The following is an 18555-nucleotide window of genomic DNA, read 5'->3' as shown; positions in this document are numbered from 1 at the left end:
CGCCATTGTGGGGGGGGGGGTTTATTTTCACTTCCTGTCCAGGTGACAACACAGGAAGTGCCGGGAAATCACCCAGAGGCTCCACCCCTTCTCCCTCTCCCCAAAGATAGAGCAGCGATTTCCCTGCACTTCCTGTGTGGTCACCTGGGCAGGAAGTGAAGATAAATCTCCCAATGGGGGGGGGGCACCGTATTCCCATCCCCCGGAGTGCAGCCCCCTCCTTGTGATTTGGGGTGTGCCTGATGTATCAGAAAAGATGGCGGCTCCTGTGTGGGAAGCCTCCGATGGAAGCTGTCACTCTCTGACTCCCGGCAGGAAAGTTCGACCCGTTCATCTTCCAGCGAATCGCGTCACTGCCCAGGAATCAGAATTCAGTATTAGGCGTCGGCTTCCATCAGACACTGTCACCGCCGCCGCCGCCGCGTTCTCCTCGCCTTTCCCAGCAGAAGAGTCATCAGTGAGGGAAACAGAGGAGGGCTGGGATTGGCCAATCAGCTTCACTCCTTGTCTTTGGGCTTTCTGAGCCTCCTTCTGGGGGGGGGTTGGGACTTCACTGGCTGCATGCTTGTTCAGCCTGGTGATTCAGTAAGCATTGAAGCCAGGAGCCAGGCAGTGAGCATTTTGTAAAGGAGGTCGCCCATGGGCACTCATAGCCGGTCTCAGAGCGTGTCTCAGTGGGGGTCTCACCGATGGTCTCAGAGGGGGTCTCAGTGATGGTCTTAGTGTGGGTCTCGGCGGGGGTCTCATCAATCAGCGGGGGTCTCATCAAGGGTCTCGGCTGAGGTTTTAGCAAGGGTCTTGGCAGGGGTCGCATCAAGGGTCTATTCAAGGGTCTCGGCGGGGGTCTATTCAAGGGTCTCGGCGGGGGTCTGATCAATCGGTGGGGGTCTCATCAAGGGTCTCGGCGGGGGTCTCATCAAGGGTCTCGGCGGGGGTCTGATCAATCGGTGGGGGTCTCATCAAGGGTCTCGGCGGGGGGTCTCATCAAGGGTCTCATCAAGGGTCTCGGCAGGGGTCTCATCAATCGGTGGGGGTCTCATCAAAGGTCTCGGCAGGGGTCTCATCAAGGGTCTCGGCGGGGGTCTCATCAATCGGCGGGGGTCTCATCAAGGGTCTCGGCTGGGGTCTCATCAAGGGTCTATTCAAGGGTCTCGGCGGGGTCTCATCAATTGGTGGGGGTCTCATCAAGGGTCTGATCAAGGGTCTCGGCGGGGTCTCATCAATTGGTGGGGGTCTCATCAAGGGTCTCGGCGGGGTCTCATCAATCGGCGGGGGTCTCATCAAGGGTCTCGGCGGGGGTCTCATCAAGGGTCTCGGCGGGGGTCTCATCAAGGGTCTGATCAAGGGTCTCGGCGGGGGTCTGATCAAGGGTCTCGGCGGGGTCTCATCAATTGGTGGGGGTCTCATCAATGGTCTCGGCGGGGGTCTCATCAATCGGCGGGGGTCTCATCAAGGGTCTCGGCGGGGGTCTCATCAAGGGTCTCGGCGGGGGTCTCATCAAGGGTCTCAGCAGGGGTCTCAGCATGGATTTCAGGGCGTGTCTCTGAGCGTGGGGTCTTATCGTTGCTCTCATGGTGGCTCTGAGGGTGGGGTCTCAGGGCTGGTCTCGGCGTGGGGTCTTAGCGGGGGTCTCACCAAGGGTCTCAGCGGGGGTCTCACCAAGGGTCTCGGCGGGGGTCTCACCAAGGGTCTCGGCGGGGGTCTCAGCAGGGGTCTCGGTGAGGGGTTTCAGCGGGAGTCTCAGGGCGGGTCTCGGCGTGGGGTCTTATCGTTGCTCTCATGGTGGCTCTGAGGGTGGGGTCTCAGGGCGGGTCTCGGCGTGGGGTCTTAGCGGGGGTCTCGGCACAGTTCTCCTTTAAATGTCGGAGTGGAGACAATGCGGCGGGGGAAGCCGGCAGAGCGGGAATTCCGAGACGCGACACATTAATGGCGGGAGAAGTCATTGTTGTCTCGGGAAGGATCCGTTCATAGAGAGAATAATGGGCCCCGGCGCCCCGACAAAAGGGCCCCATTAACAATTCAATTAATAATACATTAGTGCGACATTTAATTAATAATACGTTTCGGGCGGCGAGCTGCCATTCCGCCGCACCTTCCTCATTGTAATGTTTTTTTTTTTACATCGCGCCAATTTCCATCCATTATTTCCCGCCGACTAATTGTGTGTTTTTTGTGCCCCGTCGCTGCGGATCGCGCCGTGTTTGGAAACAATGACAGCCGTAATGGCCGCACGCGCGCGTGGGATAAAAGCCGCGGCGGCGGTCGGGGGAGAATTAAATTAAACTCTCGTATTTCTGTCTTTTTTACGAGCGCCATAAACTCCCTCCTGAGTGGCCGCGGCGCAGTAAAGATAACGACCTTGACCGTTTACTCGTCTAACACAAACGTTGGGCGTCATCCTTCTCTGTCCGCGGCGCGTCTCCCGCGCTTCTCTCTAATTGCTTTCAGTATTAAATCCGAGCGGATTAATTACCGCCGGACAAACGGCGGCTTAGAGCGGGATTATTCCCGTGATTGCTTTTCACTGTCGGCTCTGCGACTTTTAGCGACGCCGATCCCCTGAGCGATTGGACGCCATGGACGCGGGTCGATTGACCATCAAGTGCTACTGGTTGGGCGCCAAACCGGGAGGCATGCGACTTTTAGAGACGCCGATCCCCCGAGCGATTGGACGCCATGGACGCGGGTCGATTTGACCATCAAGCGCTACTGGTTGGGCGCCAAACCGGGAGGATTGGGACTTTTAGAGACGCCGATCCCCCGAGCGATTGGACGCCATGGACGCGGGTCGAATGACCATTAAGTGCTACTGGTTGGGCGCCAAACCGGGAGGCATGCGACTTTTAGAGCCGCCGATCCCCCGAGCGATTGGACGCCACGGACCCGGGTCGATTGACCATCAAGTGCTACTGGTTGGGCGCCAAACCGGGAGGCATGCGACTTTAGAATTTACATTTTGGGGGGCGCTTGCCATTGGCCGGGGGGGTCTCCTTTAGGCGCCATTCGCACTTTTACAACGCCGAGCCGCCGACTTTTGTGCGCAATTTCGCGATAATGGACGACTGCTGCATTGTAGAACGTTCAGCTGCGACTTTTATGCAACTTTTGAGGGTTAACATTGAAGTCTATGGCCCTCAAGTTGCATGAAAGTCGGTCCAAAGTAGCGCAGGAACGGCTTTGAAGTCGCACAAATATTAATGGTCATCATCGGAAAACATGGCGGCTGACTTGCCGTGCGTTGATGTCCAAGTTTGGAGCCCTAAAGTTGCGACTTTGGAGTTGCCTGAAGCTCCATTCACACTTGTGACATCAAAGTCGCATGACGAGACTTTCCCGATGTTTTCCGGTGATAACCAATCATATCTGTGCGACTCAAAGGTTGCAGCGACTCCAAAGTCGTTCCTGGACTACGTCGGTGTGACTTTCACGCAGCGCGAGGACCGGAGATTTAGATGTGAACCCTCGGAAGTTGCATGAAAGTCGCACCTGTGTGATGTACAAAGCAACAGCTGTCCGTTATCACAGGCCAAGGCCAAAGTCGCATCCAAGTTGCACCTTTGTAGTCGTGTGAATGGAGCCTCGGGGGCGTCTGGAGAAGTCTAAGCGCACGGGACAGGAAGTCGCAAAGAAAAATCCAATGCGTTTCGGGGGCTGTACATTGTAACTTTGTCGCCAGTGACACGCTGAGAAGCGGCACTCTCCATAGACCGCAGTCTGATGACAGGTCCTCTTTAAGGAGGATCTCCCCGGGTGGCGTTATCAGTGAATTTCCTCGCTGTTCATTTTTTTGGATATAAAGTTTGTTAGAAGAAGTGAAATGAAAGCCGCAGAACATCGCAGAACATCGCAGAACATCGCCTCCAACCAGAGCGCAGGGCGTGGTGCAATAAATAAAGGAGAAGAAAATAACTGAAGAGACAGATAAAGAGATTTCACAGAATTGAAGTTCAGCAGCTGGAGAGCCACAGGGAGAAAGATTAACCCTTCACCTGAATGAGAGAAGAGAGCCACAAAGAGACACCGATACTGGGGGGCCCCAGAACAAGGACACTGTGATACTGGGGGGCCCCAGAACAAGGACACTGTGATACTGGGGGGGCCCAGAACAAGGACATACCGATACCGGGGGGCCCCAGAACAAGGACACTCTGATACTGGGGGGCCCCAGAACAATGACATTCTGATACTGGGGGGCCCCAGAACAAGGACACTCTGATACTGGGGGGCCCCAGAACAAGGACACTCTGAGACTGGGGGGCCCCAGAACAAGGACACTCTGATACTGGGGGGCCACAGAACAAGGACACGATGATACTGGGGGGCCCCAGAACAAGGACACACCGATACTGGGGGGGCCCCAGAACAAGGACACTCTGATACTGGGGGGCCCAGAACAAGGACACTCTGATACTGGGGGGCCCCAGAACAAGGACACTCTGATACTGGGGGGCCCCAGAACAAGGACATGATGATACTGGGGGGCCACAGAACAAGGACACGATGATACTGGGGGGCCACAGAACAAGGACACGATGATACTGGGGGGCCCCAGAACAAGGACACTCTGAGACTGGGGGGCCCCAGAACAAGGACACTCTGATACTGGGGGGCCACAGAACAAGGACACGATGATACTGGGGGGCCCCAGAACAAGGACACACCGATACTGGGGGGGCCCAGAACAAGGACACTCTGATACTGGGGGGCCCAGAACAAGGACACTCTGATACTGGGGGGCCCCAGAACAAGGACACTCTGATACTGGGGGGCCCCAGAACAAGGACATACCGATACTGGGGGGCCCCAGAACAAGGACACCCTGATACTGGGGGGCCCCAGAACAAGGACACTCTGATACTGGGGGGGCCCCAGAACAAGGACACTCTGATACTGGGGGGCCCCAGAACAAGGACACAATGATACTGGGGGGCCCCAGAACAAGGACACGATGATACTGGGGGGCCCCAGAACAAGGACACGATGATACTGGGGGGCCCCAGAACAAGGACACGATGATACTGGGGGGCCCCAGAACAAGGACACTGTGATACTGGGGGGCACCTGAACAAGGACACTCTGATACTGGGGGGGGGGGCCAGATAAGGACACTCTGATACTGGGGGGCCTCAGAACAAGGACACGATGATACTGGGGGGGGGGGGCAGAACAAAGTCCCTCTTCTCCCTTGCAGCCAACGAGTTGAGAAGTGGGGTGAGGGGCCGAAAACGACTTCTCACCAGGCTGGGCCTCTAGTAATTTGGGGGGCCCTTCGCAGCTTTGCGGGCCCTAAGCGGCTTGCATAGTGAGCCTATAGGGCGGATCGGGCCTGCTGGGGGGCCCCAGAACAATGACACGTTGGATAGGCAGTGTGTGGTTGGGTGAGAAGCACTGGGTGGCGGTGTACGGTTGGGTGGTGGTGTGCGGTTAATTGGCAGTGTACGGTTGGGTGGCGGTGTACAGTGAAAAGCCCTGGGTGGTGGTGTACGGTTGGGTGAGGAGCCCTGGGTGGCGGTTTACGGTTGGATGATGGTGTACGGTGGCGGTGTAGGTTGGATGGCGGTGTACGGTCGGGTGGCGGTGTATGGTTGGATGATGGTGTACGGTGAGGAGCCCTGGGTGGCGGTATACGGTTGGGTGGCGAGCGCTGGTTGGGGGTGAACAGATGTCGGTGACCTCCATTGTGATGTAGATTGGGCGGCGGTGTACAGTTGGGTGGCGGTGTACGGTTGGGTGATGGGGTACGGTTGGGTGGCGAGCGCTGGTTGGAAGTGAACGGTTGGATGTCAGTGACCTCCATTGTGATGTAGCTTGGGCGGTTGGGTGATGGTGTACGGTTGGGTGAGGAGCCCTGGGTGGCGGTGTATGGTTGGATGATGGTGTACGGTTGGGCGGCGGTGTACGGTTGGGTGGCGGTGTACACTTGGGTGAGGAGCCCTGGGTGGCGGTGTACGGTTGGGCGGCGGTGTACGGTTGGGCGGCGGTGTACAGTTGGGTGATGGTGTACGGTTGGGCGGCGGTGTACGGTTGGGCAGCGGTGTGCGGTTGGGCGGCGGTGTACGGTGAGGAGCCCTTGGTGGCGGTGTACGGTTAGATGGCGGTGTACGGTTTGGGCGGCGGTGTACGGTTGGGCGGCGGTGTACGGTTGGGTGGCGGTGTACACTTGGGTGAGGAGCCCTGGGCGGCGGTGTGCGGTTGGGCGGCGGTGTACGGTTGGGCGGCGGTGTACGGTTGGGCGGCGGTGTACAGTTGGGTGATGGTGTACGGTTGGGCGGCGGTGTACGGTTGGGCAGCGGTGTGCGGTTGGGCGGCGGTGTACGGTGAGGAGCCCTTGGTGGCGGTGTACGGTTAGATGGCGGTGTACGGTTGGGCGGCGGTGTACGGTTGGGCGGCGGTGTACGGTTGGGTGGCGGTGTACACTTGGGTGAGGAGCCCTGGGCGGCGGTGTGCGGTTGGGCGGCGGTGTACGGTTGGGCGGCGGTGTACGGTTGAGCGGCGGTGTACGGTGAGGAGCCCTGGGTGGCGGTGACCTCCATTGTGATGTAGATCGGGGGAGGTTATGTAACGCTCCGGTATTGTGTGGGGAATGTCTCATTGTGTTGGGACACGTCGGGCTGTTGGGAGGCTCATTCCTCCGGAATATTTGGACAGGATCAAACAATGAAATTGCAGATAAATATCCAGTCATTCCAGTTCATAGCCGAGGATTTCCAGCCCAACCTTATCGCTTCCTAGAAGAGATCAGACGCCTCTCCTTGTGTCGATCGCTCGGCACGCGAATACCGAATATCCATTGTCTGGTGATCTATTCCCTCACTTTACTGTGACCGCCCCAAACCTGACCTTGTGTTTCCAGATGAAAGGTGAAATCAGGCTTGCAGGGGGGAGTGGCTGCCCAGCAACATGATTGGCAGGAGGAGGTGGTAGTTTAGGGTGAATCTGTTTGGGTTCAGTTTGAGGGCAGATTTGGCAAACGTTGCCAACACTTTAATGCCAAATTTGGCAAACGAATTCTGTCCATTTTCAAGGCTGATAGGAAAGGTTGTTATCCAACGACGGGCATGGGGGGGGGGGGGGGCTTGGGGACTGCCAGGGGGGGGGGGGGGGATGTACCGATCCAAAAAGAAAGTGCTTTGCCAGGAGTGTCCCCATGTTGAAGGCCTGGTGGCTTTAAGAAGGTAGAAAAGGGGGGTTGTTGGTATGCCCAATACACCCCCACTTCTCTGACCACCCAGGCTGCATGGCTGGATAAGGGTCTGGTATAGGTTTTAGGGTGGAATCAAAAAAATAAACACACAGCTTTGGGTGCCCCCCAAAATGAAGATGTGGTGTTCCCCTTCCAAATTTATACAAGACCCTTATTGAGGATTGGGGTCTGGTATAGATTTTAGAATGACCCCTAAAAAAAAAAAACACGGAGCTTGGGGTGCCCCCAAAATTCCTTACCAATCCCCACAGGTCTGGTATAGATTTTGGGGTTTCCTTATTATATGGGTTTCTCGGTGGGGGGGAGGGGTCTGTGTTTCTTGTGTGGGGCTCCACCCTAAAATCTATACTAGACCCCCACATCACTGTTTTTCACCATTTAGGACGCAGGCACCCGGCATGCACGTTGAGCTTGGTTGCTAGTTGGCACGCGGCTGCCTGCGTCCTAGCAACCAAAGATGCTTGTGGCCGAAACGGCAGAAGGTGGTCATTTAGTGTTAGTAACTCCGCCTCTAAGCGAATGACTTTCGAGGTTACCCTGTCTAGCTCACCCATTCGCCAAACCACGAACACCAACCCAGAGCAGCCGTGAGCGTGAAACCCACCCCTCGTACTAAGATGGGCTCACAGAAGGGGGAGAGCCTGTAGAGCCGGGGGGGGTCTGGCCATCCGCAGAACATTAGGTGTCAAAGTGTTGTCACCCTCTGCGTCCTGTACAGCCATCGGAGGGCGCCGGTGGGTCCTCATTAGGGATTCGCACATTTCTGTGTCTCAGGTTCCTATCTGGCTGAAGTTGCTCAGAGTAAAAAAAAACAAAAAGGCGAACAAAATGGCCGCCATCCCGCTCTCTTGCCCAGCGATAATAGATGCAGATGCTCTCCTGGCCCGATCAGCGATTCGCACACACAGCGGGCTGCGCGGTGAGATCCGCGTTCCATTGACAAAACACTTTTAGACGATGCGTTTACTCCGCAGTAAATTCTCTTTAAAGACGACGGATCATTGGCGCTGCGGCGTGTCGGGGGAGAGACAAAAGAGGCGGCCATGAATTATTCATGATGCGTCGGTGGGGGGGCTGGGGGGGGGCACATCATACCTAAACTAGTTCCCGCTGATAGTTTAAATGCTTATTTCCAACCTCTTTAAAGCGTCATTAATTTCTGCGGCGCCCCCTTTGTGCGCCCGTTCTATATAACAGAAAGGTGAAAAGAAGCTTTATTTAACCTAAAATTCACATCTTATATTCGGGGGGGGGGGGGGCTCGCGATTTAACATATCGGAATAAAAGAAATCACATCAGCGCGCGGGGGGAGCGCACGGGGGGGGGGGGGGTCGGTGTCATTAGATGCGATTTAGTTTCCCGGAAATAAATAAATACATTTAAAAAAAATCACGTTGAAGTCGCCAACGAACCAAAATCAACCACATGGAAAGGGGGGGGGGGGGGGGAATACGATGGCATGTTTTGAATATTGCTCGGCGGGGGGGCGGCACAATGTAGTGTTCTGGGAGGCATTGTAGCCGACCGTCATAGGCAATCAGACGCCAATTGTTAGTGGACTGTGCGCGAGCGCTCGCTGTGCTCACTGGCCTGATGAGGTATTATGGGCCGAATGCAAAGCGGATGGCGAGATTAGGAAGGGACTTTTTAAACTTAACGTTAATGTGGAGTTGGTTGGGTGTCGCGCCCCGCCGGGGCGATGAAAAGTCGTTTTCGAGGTAGTTAGTTTATGCATTGTTACACACGCAGGCTGACGTGTGCGCTCCGAGCGCGGAGGTTTCACCGCTGGAAGCCGCCTACAAGACGATCACCATTAAATTCTGCTTGCTTTTCGCAATATTTTAATCTCTTAAAGGGATTTTTTTTTTATTATTATCGAAGAAAATTTTTAGGTATATTTCATGACCTCGCGGTGAGGGAAGGGGGCTCATTTACACCGTTTGCGTCTTTCCATGCGCTAAAACGCGTTTCCTAGATCATGAAGATATTAATAGTGCTGGTTATTTATCTTCTGCGCTGAATTGCCTTTAAAAAAAAAAAATGACCTCCATTTTGCTGTGCGTTTTTAGTGCATTTGGCGACCCAAAGAAGTCAATAGCAAACACGTCAAATCGCACGTAAATATTCATTTCAATGCGTTGGCCAATGGCTGTTAACTATCTACTCCAAATCCTGAATTCAAAAATGCATTGAAAAGATCAACGCACAAAGGAAACGCAAGGTGAGAAAGAGCTGCTATTCCATGTTCAACTCCCCCCCCCCCCCCCCCCCAAAAAATATAACAATAATATTAATAATTATTAATATCCATAAAATATAACAATAAATAATAGCGATAAAATATAACAATAATATTAATAATTATTAATATCCATAAAATATAACAATAATATTAATAATTATTAATATCCATAAAATATAACAATAATATTATTAATATCATTGTTATATTTTATGGCTATTAATAATTATTAATATTATTGTTATATTTTATGGATATTATTAATATCATTGTTATATTTTATGGCTATTAATAATTATTAATATTATTGTTATATTTTATGGCTATTAATTAATATTAATATTATTGTTATATTTTATGGTTATTAATAATTATTAATAGACATAAAATATAGCAATGATATTAATAATATCCATAAAATATAACAATAATATTAATAATTATTACTATCCATAAAATGTAACAATAATATTAATAATTATTACTATCCATAAAATATAACAATAATATTAATAAATAATATCCATAAAATATAACAAGGATATTAAGAATAATTATTATCCATAAAATGTTTTCAATTGTCATACAAATATATATTTGAAATCAAATCTTTATTATTTTGTTGGAAATAACAGGGTGTGGGTGGATTTCTGCCAGTCACAGCCACGCCCCCTCCAGCCTGTGTCTTAGAATAAGAGGGAGGTGAAGCCTCCGTCAATCTACATGTTATATCCCGCCCCCCATTGTGTTTAGCTGATTGGTGGGTGTGAAGGAAGAGGTGGAGGGCGTGACCTGTCATTGTGTATACGCCCACATGTGTGACTCTACAGTCACATGGGGCTGCTCAGATGTGATAGGGAGGAAATGCTCAGCATAAAAACTCACTGAATACTGAGCATGTGCAGAGCTGCCACCACTGTTCTGCAAAATCTCTAGTGGAATGGGGGACATGGACAGGAGGGGGAGATAGAGAGCAGCAGGATCTGAACTCTCAGAAGATAACAGATGAGGATACTAGATGGATATATTGTATCATATGAGGATATCGGGGATAACAATGGGGGGTAATGTCTTTGTTACAATGTAGAATCAGATCTTTGTATAATATTCGGGGGGGGGGGGTGGTTGTGTTCTCATGTACCATTACAATGTATAATAATTCCATCAATGTATCTTATTGTTTTATATCCATATAATCTGATCGATAATTGTTCCCGTTACATTGTATAATAATGATATCATTGCATCATATCACAAATCGGCTCATAAGGGGGGGGGGTTCACAGTCTCACCCATTATACTGAACCACAATGGGGCCCCTTTGCCAGGCCACAGAAAGAGCCAATCCGTGGCGAATATCTGATGATCAGATCGTCCGCCACAGATTGGCCTGATCTGCTTGTGAGGACAGCAGGAAAAGTGAAGAAACGTGGGGGGGGGCACTGAAACTGTGAATCTGTGGGTGCCCTGAGATGCCCCCCGAGTCTGCGGGTCACCTCCTGGCACTCCCGTATTACCCAGCATCCCCTGTGTGTGTGTGCAGATGTCTCGCTGAGCGCGGGCGTTGCGCAGGCGGCTGTGTTGGCACTTGCAATGTGTCGTTTGTGTTCATTGTCTAAATCTGAGTCTATTGTTCTCCCCCGACAGGTGATAACTACCCCGTGCAATTCATTCCATCGACAATGGCAGCTGCCGCAGCTTCTGGACTCAGCCCGTTACAGCTACAGGTATGTGCGGAGACACTGGGCCGCCAGCCAAACTGTGAGTGTGGGTGGGGGAGGGGGGGAGACACTTCCCAGCTGTATGCTAACTATCACTGACTGTCAGATCGGGTTACGCAATATTATAACCGTGCTGTCCCAGCCGTGAATACATACTGCCCCTCCGGGGTCACTGCTGTAATTGTCAGGTGTTGCATATCAGCTCTTCTTCTTCTTCCTGATTAAAGGAGTCCTCCGCCTTCACAGAACATTGTGACCTGGTGCAAGGGGAACATTATGTCCTCCGATCCTCCGCCTCCTGATATAAGATCTTCTACCAATCTCTGAAAATAAGTGTAGTATTGTTGGATGTTTATATAGGTTTGCTGTTCCATATTTTCTTGGCTGTGTCGGTCCCTGCCCCCCCCCCCCCCCCCCCGTGGCCCTTTAGTAATGAGGCTTGTAGTGTGAAACCCCCGCAGATATTACGGGATAGGCCACCTTGTATTCAGCCAGCAGCCTAGAAAAGGGGAGCAGTAAAGCAGAGTCACTAATATACACACAATGGAGAGAATAAAGATTTGTATTACATACAGATAATATGATTTATATATAAGGAATCCTTCAGGACATGTTCAATGTTCTCAGTACTGTTTGCCCGATGCCATCCTTACCAGGGACTAATTGGGGTGCCAAGAGACTAATGGAACATAATTGGGGTGCCGGGACACTAACTGGGTTACTAGGGAGCGAGCAGAAAATATTTGTGATGCCGAGACCCTAGCAAAACATAAATGGGGTGCTTGGACTCTAGTAAGACATAATTGGGGTGCTGGGATCTTAGCAGGACATAATTGGGGTGCTGGGATCCTGGCGGGACATAATTGGGGTGCTGGGATCCTGGCGGGACATAATTGGGGTGCTGGGATCTTAGCAGGATGTAATTGGGGTGCTGGGATCCTGACAGGACATAATTGGGGTGCTGGGATCCTGGCAGGACATAATTGGGGTGCTGGGATCTTAGCAGGACATAATTGGGGTGCTGGGATCCTGGCGGGACATAATTGGGGTGCTGGGATCTTAGCAGGATGTAATTGGGGTGCTGGGATCCTGGCGGGACATAATTGGGGTGCTAGGATCCTGGCAGGACATAATTGGGGTGCTGGGATCCTGGCGGGACATAATTGGGGTGCTAGGATCCTGGCAGGACATAATTGGGGTGCTGGGATCCTGGCGGGACATAATTGGGGTGCTGGGATCCTTGCAGGACATAATTGGGGTGCTGGGATCCTTGCAGGACATAATTGGGGTGCTGGGATCCTTGCAGGACATAATTGGGGTGCTGGGATCCTTGCAGGACATAATTGGGGTGCTGGGATCCTGGCAGGACATAATTGGGGTGCTGGGATCCTGGTGGGACATAATTGGGGTGCTGGGATCTTGGCAGGACATAATTGGGGTGCTGGGATCCTGGCGGGACATGATTGGGGTGCTGGGATCCTGGCGGGACATAATTGGGGTGTTGGGTGCATTTTATCTTTCTAATAAGTTGTTCCAAACCTCACATATCTTTGGATTTGGACAATCGCAGACATTCTACAACATATCGGTCTCTGCCGCACACCATAGTAAGACCAGTGTTGGGGCAAAACGGGTCAATTACCAGATCTGCCGGAAGAGACCACCCGACTATTGCCGGGACATTGATCATGTGACCAGAGATGGGAGTGCTCATCACTGATCCCACCTGACTATTGCCGGGATATTGATCATGTGACCAGAGATTGGAGTGCTCATCACTGATCCCACCTGACTATTGCCGGGATATTGATCATGTGACCAGAGATTGGAGGACTAATCACTGATCCCACCTGACTATTGCCGGGATATTGATCATGTGACCAGTGATTGGAGGACTAATCACTGATCCCACCTGACTATTGCCGGGATATTGATCATGTGACCAGTGATTGGAGGACTAATCACTGATCCCACCTGACTATTGCCGGGGTATTGATCATGTGACCAGAGATTGGAGTGCTCATCACTGGATGTGGTTACAGTTTAGACATCGTGTGTCCCTTATCATTGGGATGCAGAGGAGGAATTTTCTTCACATATTTATGATGTTCTTTCTTCTCTGTGGATGGCGATCGTCTCTTGTATGTGTGTTTGTGACATACGAAGGATTGTTGGTCTCTTCCCTCTGTGTGGGGGGAGGGGGGGGGGACAGAGTGACTTTCACATAGACATGTTGTTGCTGAAAGTTGTCTTAGATAAAAGGTTTGTGGATTCTGTGGAAGGGGCTTCACTTCATCCGTCAGTGCGGCCAAGAGAAGAGAGCGCGGGGTGCAAATATCCTATTTATAGAGCAGATGGCGGAAGGAATTAGCGAGGATAAAGAGCTTCAGCTACAAAATGGAGACCATTTATAGAATGTTCCAGATATATATATAGAAGTTCATCTCTATTATTTCTTCAGTCACCCGAAGACACCGTTCACCCCCCCCTGCTGGCCAATTCCTAGATAGAGAGATAGATAGTCTCAGTGCAACAACATTCTCCTCCATCACTTCTTGGGGTTCAAATCCATCCTTCCACCTTCATTTCCCTTGTTTTCCTCCTTCTCTTCCTCCTTCTCTTCCTCCTTCTCTTCCTCCTTCTCTTCCTCCTTCTCTTCCTTCTTCACTTCCTTCTTCACTTCCTTCTTCACTTCCTTCTTCACTTCCTCCTTCTCTTCCTCCTTCTCTTCCTTATTGTCTTCCTCCTTCTCTTCCTCCTTCTCTTCCTCCTTCTCTTCCTTCTTCACTTCCTTCTTCACTTCCTTCTTCACTTCCTTCTTCACTTCCTCCTTCTCTTCCTCCTTCTCTTCCTTATTGTCTTCCTCCTTCTCTTCCTCCTTCTCTTCCTTCTTCTCTTCCTCCTTCTCTTCCTCCTTCTCTTCCTCCTTCTCTTCCTCCTTCTCTTCCTCCTTCTCTTCCTTCTTCTCTTCCTCCTTCTCTTCCTCCTTCTCTTCCTCCTTCTCTTCCTCCTTCTCTTCCTCCTTCTCTTCCTCCTTCTCTTCCTCCTTCTCTTCCTTCTTCTCTTCCTCCTTCTCTTCCTCCTTCTCTTCCTCTTCCTTCTACTCCTTCTCTTCCTCTTCCTTCTCTTCCTCCTTCTCTTCCTTCTCCTCTTCCTCCTTCTCTTCCTCCTTCTCTTCTTCCTTCTCTTCTTCCTTCTCTTCCTCCTTCTCTTCCTTCTTCTCTTCCTTCTTCTCTTCCTTGCGTCGTTTGTTACCTTCTTTTCTTCATCTCTACCTTTCTTCTTTTCTCTCCTTTCTTTGGCTCCTTCTCGACTTAAATTTTCTTTCATCCACCTTTTAATTTCATCACATTCTTTATTTTTCCCATTTAGATAGATACTGAAAGCAAACTGCTTCTTCATCACTTCTTGAGTTTAGAGTCCTCCCTTCTTTCTCGTTTTCCTTCCCCCTCTTCCTCTCATACTTTTTTCCTTCTTTTCTTTGTTTAATTTCATCCCATTTTGCCTTCCTTTCATCTTTCCTTTCTTCTTTTTCCTCCTTGCCTCATATTTTCCTTCTTCTCTCCCTCCTTTCCTTATTCAGTTCCATATTCCTTTGTTCTTTCTTTCTTCCCTCCCTTCCTTACTTCCATCCTTCATTCCTTCCTGCATTTCTTCCCTCCCTTCCTTATACTTTTTCTTTCATCTTCTCTCACTTCCTTATTTCCCTTTTTTCCTTTCCTCCTTCCCTTGCTTCCTTCTTCTTTTCCTTCTCTTCCTTCCTTCTTTTCTCGTTTTCTTTCCTCCATTCTTCTGTTATTTTTTCACTTTCTTCCCTGTCCCCTCTAAATAGATAATAAAATTCAGATCAAAGTGTTCATTCATGACTTTAGAGTCCTTCCTTCCTTCCTTTACTTATTTTTCCCTCCCTTTCGTCCTTTCCTTCTTCCCTCCCTCCTTTCCTTCTTTCCTTCCTTTCTTCCCCCTCTTTCTTCTCTTCCTTCTTTCTTCTCTCACTTTTCCTTTCTCCTGTTCCTTTCCTCCCTTCATCTCTTGCTTCTTTTCTTCCTTTCTTTCTTTTCTTCCTTCTTCCCTTCGTTCTCCTTCGGGTCCTTCTTCCCCTTCCCTTTCTTTCCTTTTCCCTTCTTTTCTCCCTTTCCTCCTTCTTCCCTTTTCCTTTCCCCCTTGCTTCCTTATCTTCAATTGTGTTTTTCCTTCTTTTTTCCCTTTCCTCCTTCTTCCCTTTTCCTTTCTTTCTTCTTCCCTTTTCCTTTCTTTCTTCTTCCCCTTTCCTTTCTTTCTTCTTCCCTTTTCCTTTCTTTCTTCCTTCCCTTTTCCTTTCCCTTTTCCATTCCTTCCTTCCTTTTCTTTCTTTCTCTTTCTTTCTTTCTTTCTTTCTTTCTTCCTTTCTTTCTTTCTTTCTTTCTTTCTTTCTTTCTTTCCTTCATTTGTGTTTTCCTTCTTTTTCCCTTTCTTCCTTCTTCCCTTTTCCTTTTCCCTTCCTTCCTTCCTTCCTTCCTTCCTTCCTTCCTTCCTTCCTTCCTTCCTTCCTTCCTTATCTTCGATTGTGTTTTCCTTCTTTTTTCCCTCTTTTTCCCCTTTCTTCCTTCTTCCCTTTTCCCTTCCTTCCTTCCTTATCTTCATTTGTGTTTTTTTCCTTCTTTTTTTCCCTTTCTTCCTTCTTCCCTTTTCCTTTCTTTCCTTTTCCCTTCCTTCTCTTCATTTGTGTTTTTCCTTCTTTTTTCCCTTCCTTCCTTCTTCCCTTTTCCCTTCCTTCCTTCTTCCCTTTTTGTTTGTTTCCCTCTCTTCCTTTTTCCCTTCTAGATAAATGGATAAAATTTGGGATAAGATAAAATGAGTGAATCTGGGACTTGTGGTTCCCCCGGATGCGATGGAATTCCGTGTTTCGGCCTGGGATTGGAGTATGGTTCTATGGCGGGCCGCGCTCTCTCTGCCGTCGCCATAAATTGTCGGGGTGACAGTGACATTCGCTTTCCTCAGCTGTTTTATCGCCGCCTGTAAGAGCGTCTCGTGAAAGATGGTCGCACAGAGAGCCCGTGTAATGCATCAGCCGCGTAAATACGGCCTTTAAATTACCCCGATGTTCCGGGGCCGCCTTTTATCAAGAAATATTATTCTATAAAGTGACACGAGGCGGAGGGCGAACCTTCTGCCGCCATTGTTAAGACTCCGAGCGCGGCGCGGTCGCCCGTTTCCCTCGCAGGGGTTAATGTCGCTGGATGTGAAGAGCGCGGGACGGGTGACAGATATACCTGTCCTCTCCCCGAGTATTAAATGGCCCGTGGCGGCTTTCAACAAACAGCCAGCGTTACGGATGGCGCGGCCTAAGCGTTTCTAATTAAAATATCTCCACGTGTCAGCATATCGGTAATGTATTATTTTAATCCATTTATTCTGTTTATGAAATGGTGACATATGTTTAGATTGGGAAATATATGAGGCTTAAAAATGGCTTTATTGAAGAAAATTAATTTCCTGGATGGCGGGCGCGTGTAATGCGCTCACTCACCCGGACGCTCGCAGACACAACTGCCACTCTTAATGATGTTTAGACACACTTAAACGGTTTCATCTCGGGCTATTTCCAGCAGGTTGTGTGATGGCGGGGGAGGGGGCTTAACCCTGTCACTGGCTGGACATTGCCGCTACTCCGGGCCAACAAAGGGTTAAATAAATCACGGGCAGAACACAGGAGTGACATCACCATAAGATATATAATACAGGAGTGACATCACCGCCCTCCAGATATAAGATATATTATATAGGAGTGACATCACCGCCCTCCAGATATAAGATATATTATACAGGAGTGACATCACCGCCCTCCAGATATAAGATATATTATACAGGAGTGACATCACCGCTCTCCAGATATAAGATATATTATACAGGAGTGACATCACCACTCTCCAGATATAAGATATATTATACAGAGTGACATCACCGCCCTCCAGATATAAGATATATTATACAGGAGTGACATCACCGCTCTCCAGATATAAGATATATTATACAGGAGTGACATCACCGCTCTCCAGATATAAGATATATTATACAGGAGTGACATCACCGCCTTCCAGATATAAGATATATTATACAGGAGTGACATCACCGCCCTCCAGATATAAGATATATTATACAGGAGTGACATCACCACTCTCCAGATATAAGATATATTATACAGAGTGACATCACCACTCTCCAGATATAAGATATATTATACAGGAGTGACATCACCGCCCTCCAGATATAAGATATATTATACAGAGTGACATCACCGCCCTCCAGATATAAGATATATTATACAGGAGTGACATTACCGCTCTCCAGATATAAGATATATTATACAGAGTGACATCACCGCTCTCCAGATATAAGTTATATTATACAGAGTGACATCACCACTCTCCAGATATAAGATATATTATACAGAGTGACATCACCGCCCTCCAGATATAAGATTATTATACAGAGTGACATCACCACTCTCCAGATATAAGTTATATTATACAGAGTGACATCACCACTCTCCAGATATAAGATTATTATACAGAGTGACATCACCACTCTCCAGATATAAGATATATTATACAGAGTGACATCACCACTCTCCAGATATAAGATTATTATACAGAGTGACATCACCACTCTCCAGATATAAGATTATTATACAGAGTGACATCACCACTCTCCAGATATAAGATATATTATACAGAGTGACATCACCACTCTCCAGATATAAGATTATTATACAGAGTGACATCACCACTCTCCAGATATAAGATATATTATACAGAGTGACATCACCACTCTCCAGATATAAGATATATTATACAGAGTGACATCACCGCTCTCCAGATATAAGTTATATTATACAGGAGTGACATCACCGCTCTCCAGATATAAGATATATTATACAGAGTGACATCACCGCCCTCCAGATATAAGATATATTATACAGAGTGACATCACCTCTCTCCAGATATAAGATATATTATACAGAGTGACATCACCGCTCTCCAGATATAAGATATATTATACAGAGTGACATCACCGCTCTCCAGATATAAGTTATATTATACAGGAGTGACATCACCGCCCTCCAGTATTAGAGTGTTTGTGAATTGGGGTCACCTGTAGAAAGGCGGGGTCTGTGGAGGAGGGGGGTGTGGCAGTACAGGTCAGATGTAGAGCGGTGGATGGATGGCGGGTCAGTATCGGGAGAGATGGGCTGTCGGGGGGATTTCTTTTTGGCGCCGACACAACGTTCACTATCAGCTTACTGGAGAAAATGTGAAGAATGTTGTCACATGACCTCCATCCCTTCATTATTCTGGAGGAATCCCATTATGAGGAGCTGTGGGGATCAGTGCAACATGAGCGAGGAG

The 18555-nt window shown here is 49.4% G+C and overlaps 1 protein-coding gene across 1 annotated transcript in view; it reads left to right on the top strand.

The window, feature by feature from the left end:
- SOX6 (SRY-box transcription factor 6) overlaps positions 1–18555 on the top strand; it is a 326771-nt gene that overhangs the window by 233455 nt on the left and 74761 nt on the right. Inside the window, exon 8 of the mRNA XM_040328672.1 lies at positions 11073–11173. Within this exon, the coding sequence (XP_040184606.1) occupies positions 11073–11173 (101 nt within the window). The remainder of the gene's footprint in view (positions 1–11072; positions 11174–18555) is intronic.

The sequence above is a fragment of the Rana temporaria genome, chromosome 11, assembly GCF_905171775.1.
Source record: "Rana temporaria chromosome 11, aRanTem1.1, whole genome shotgun sequence".
NCBI lineage: Eukaryota > Metazoa > Chordata > Amphibia > Anura > Ranidae > Rana > Rana temporaria.
Note: the sequence above shows the minus strand (reverse complement) of the source record. Positions and strands in the feature narration are given on the sequence as shown.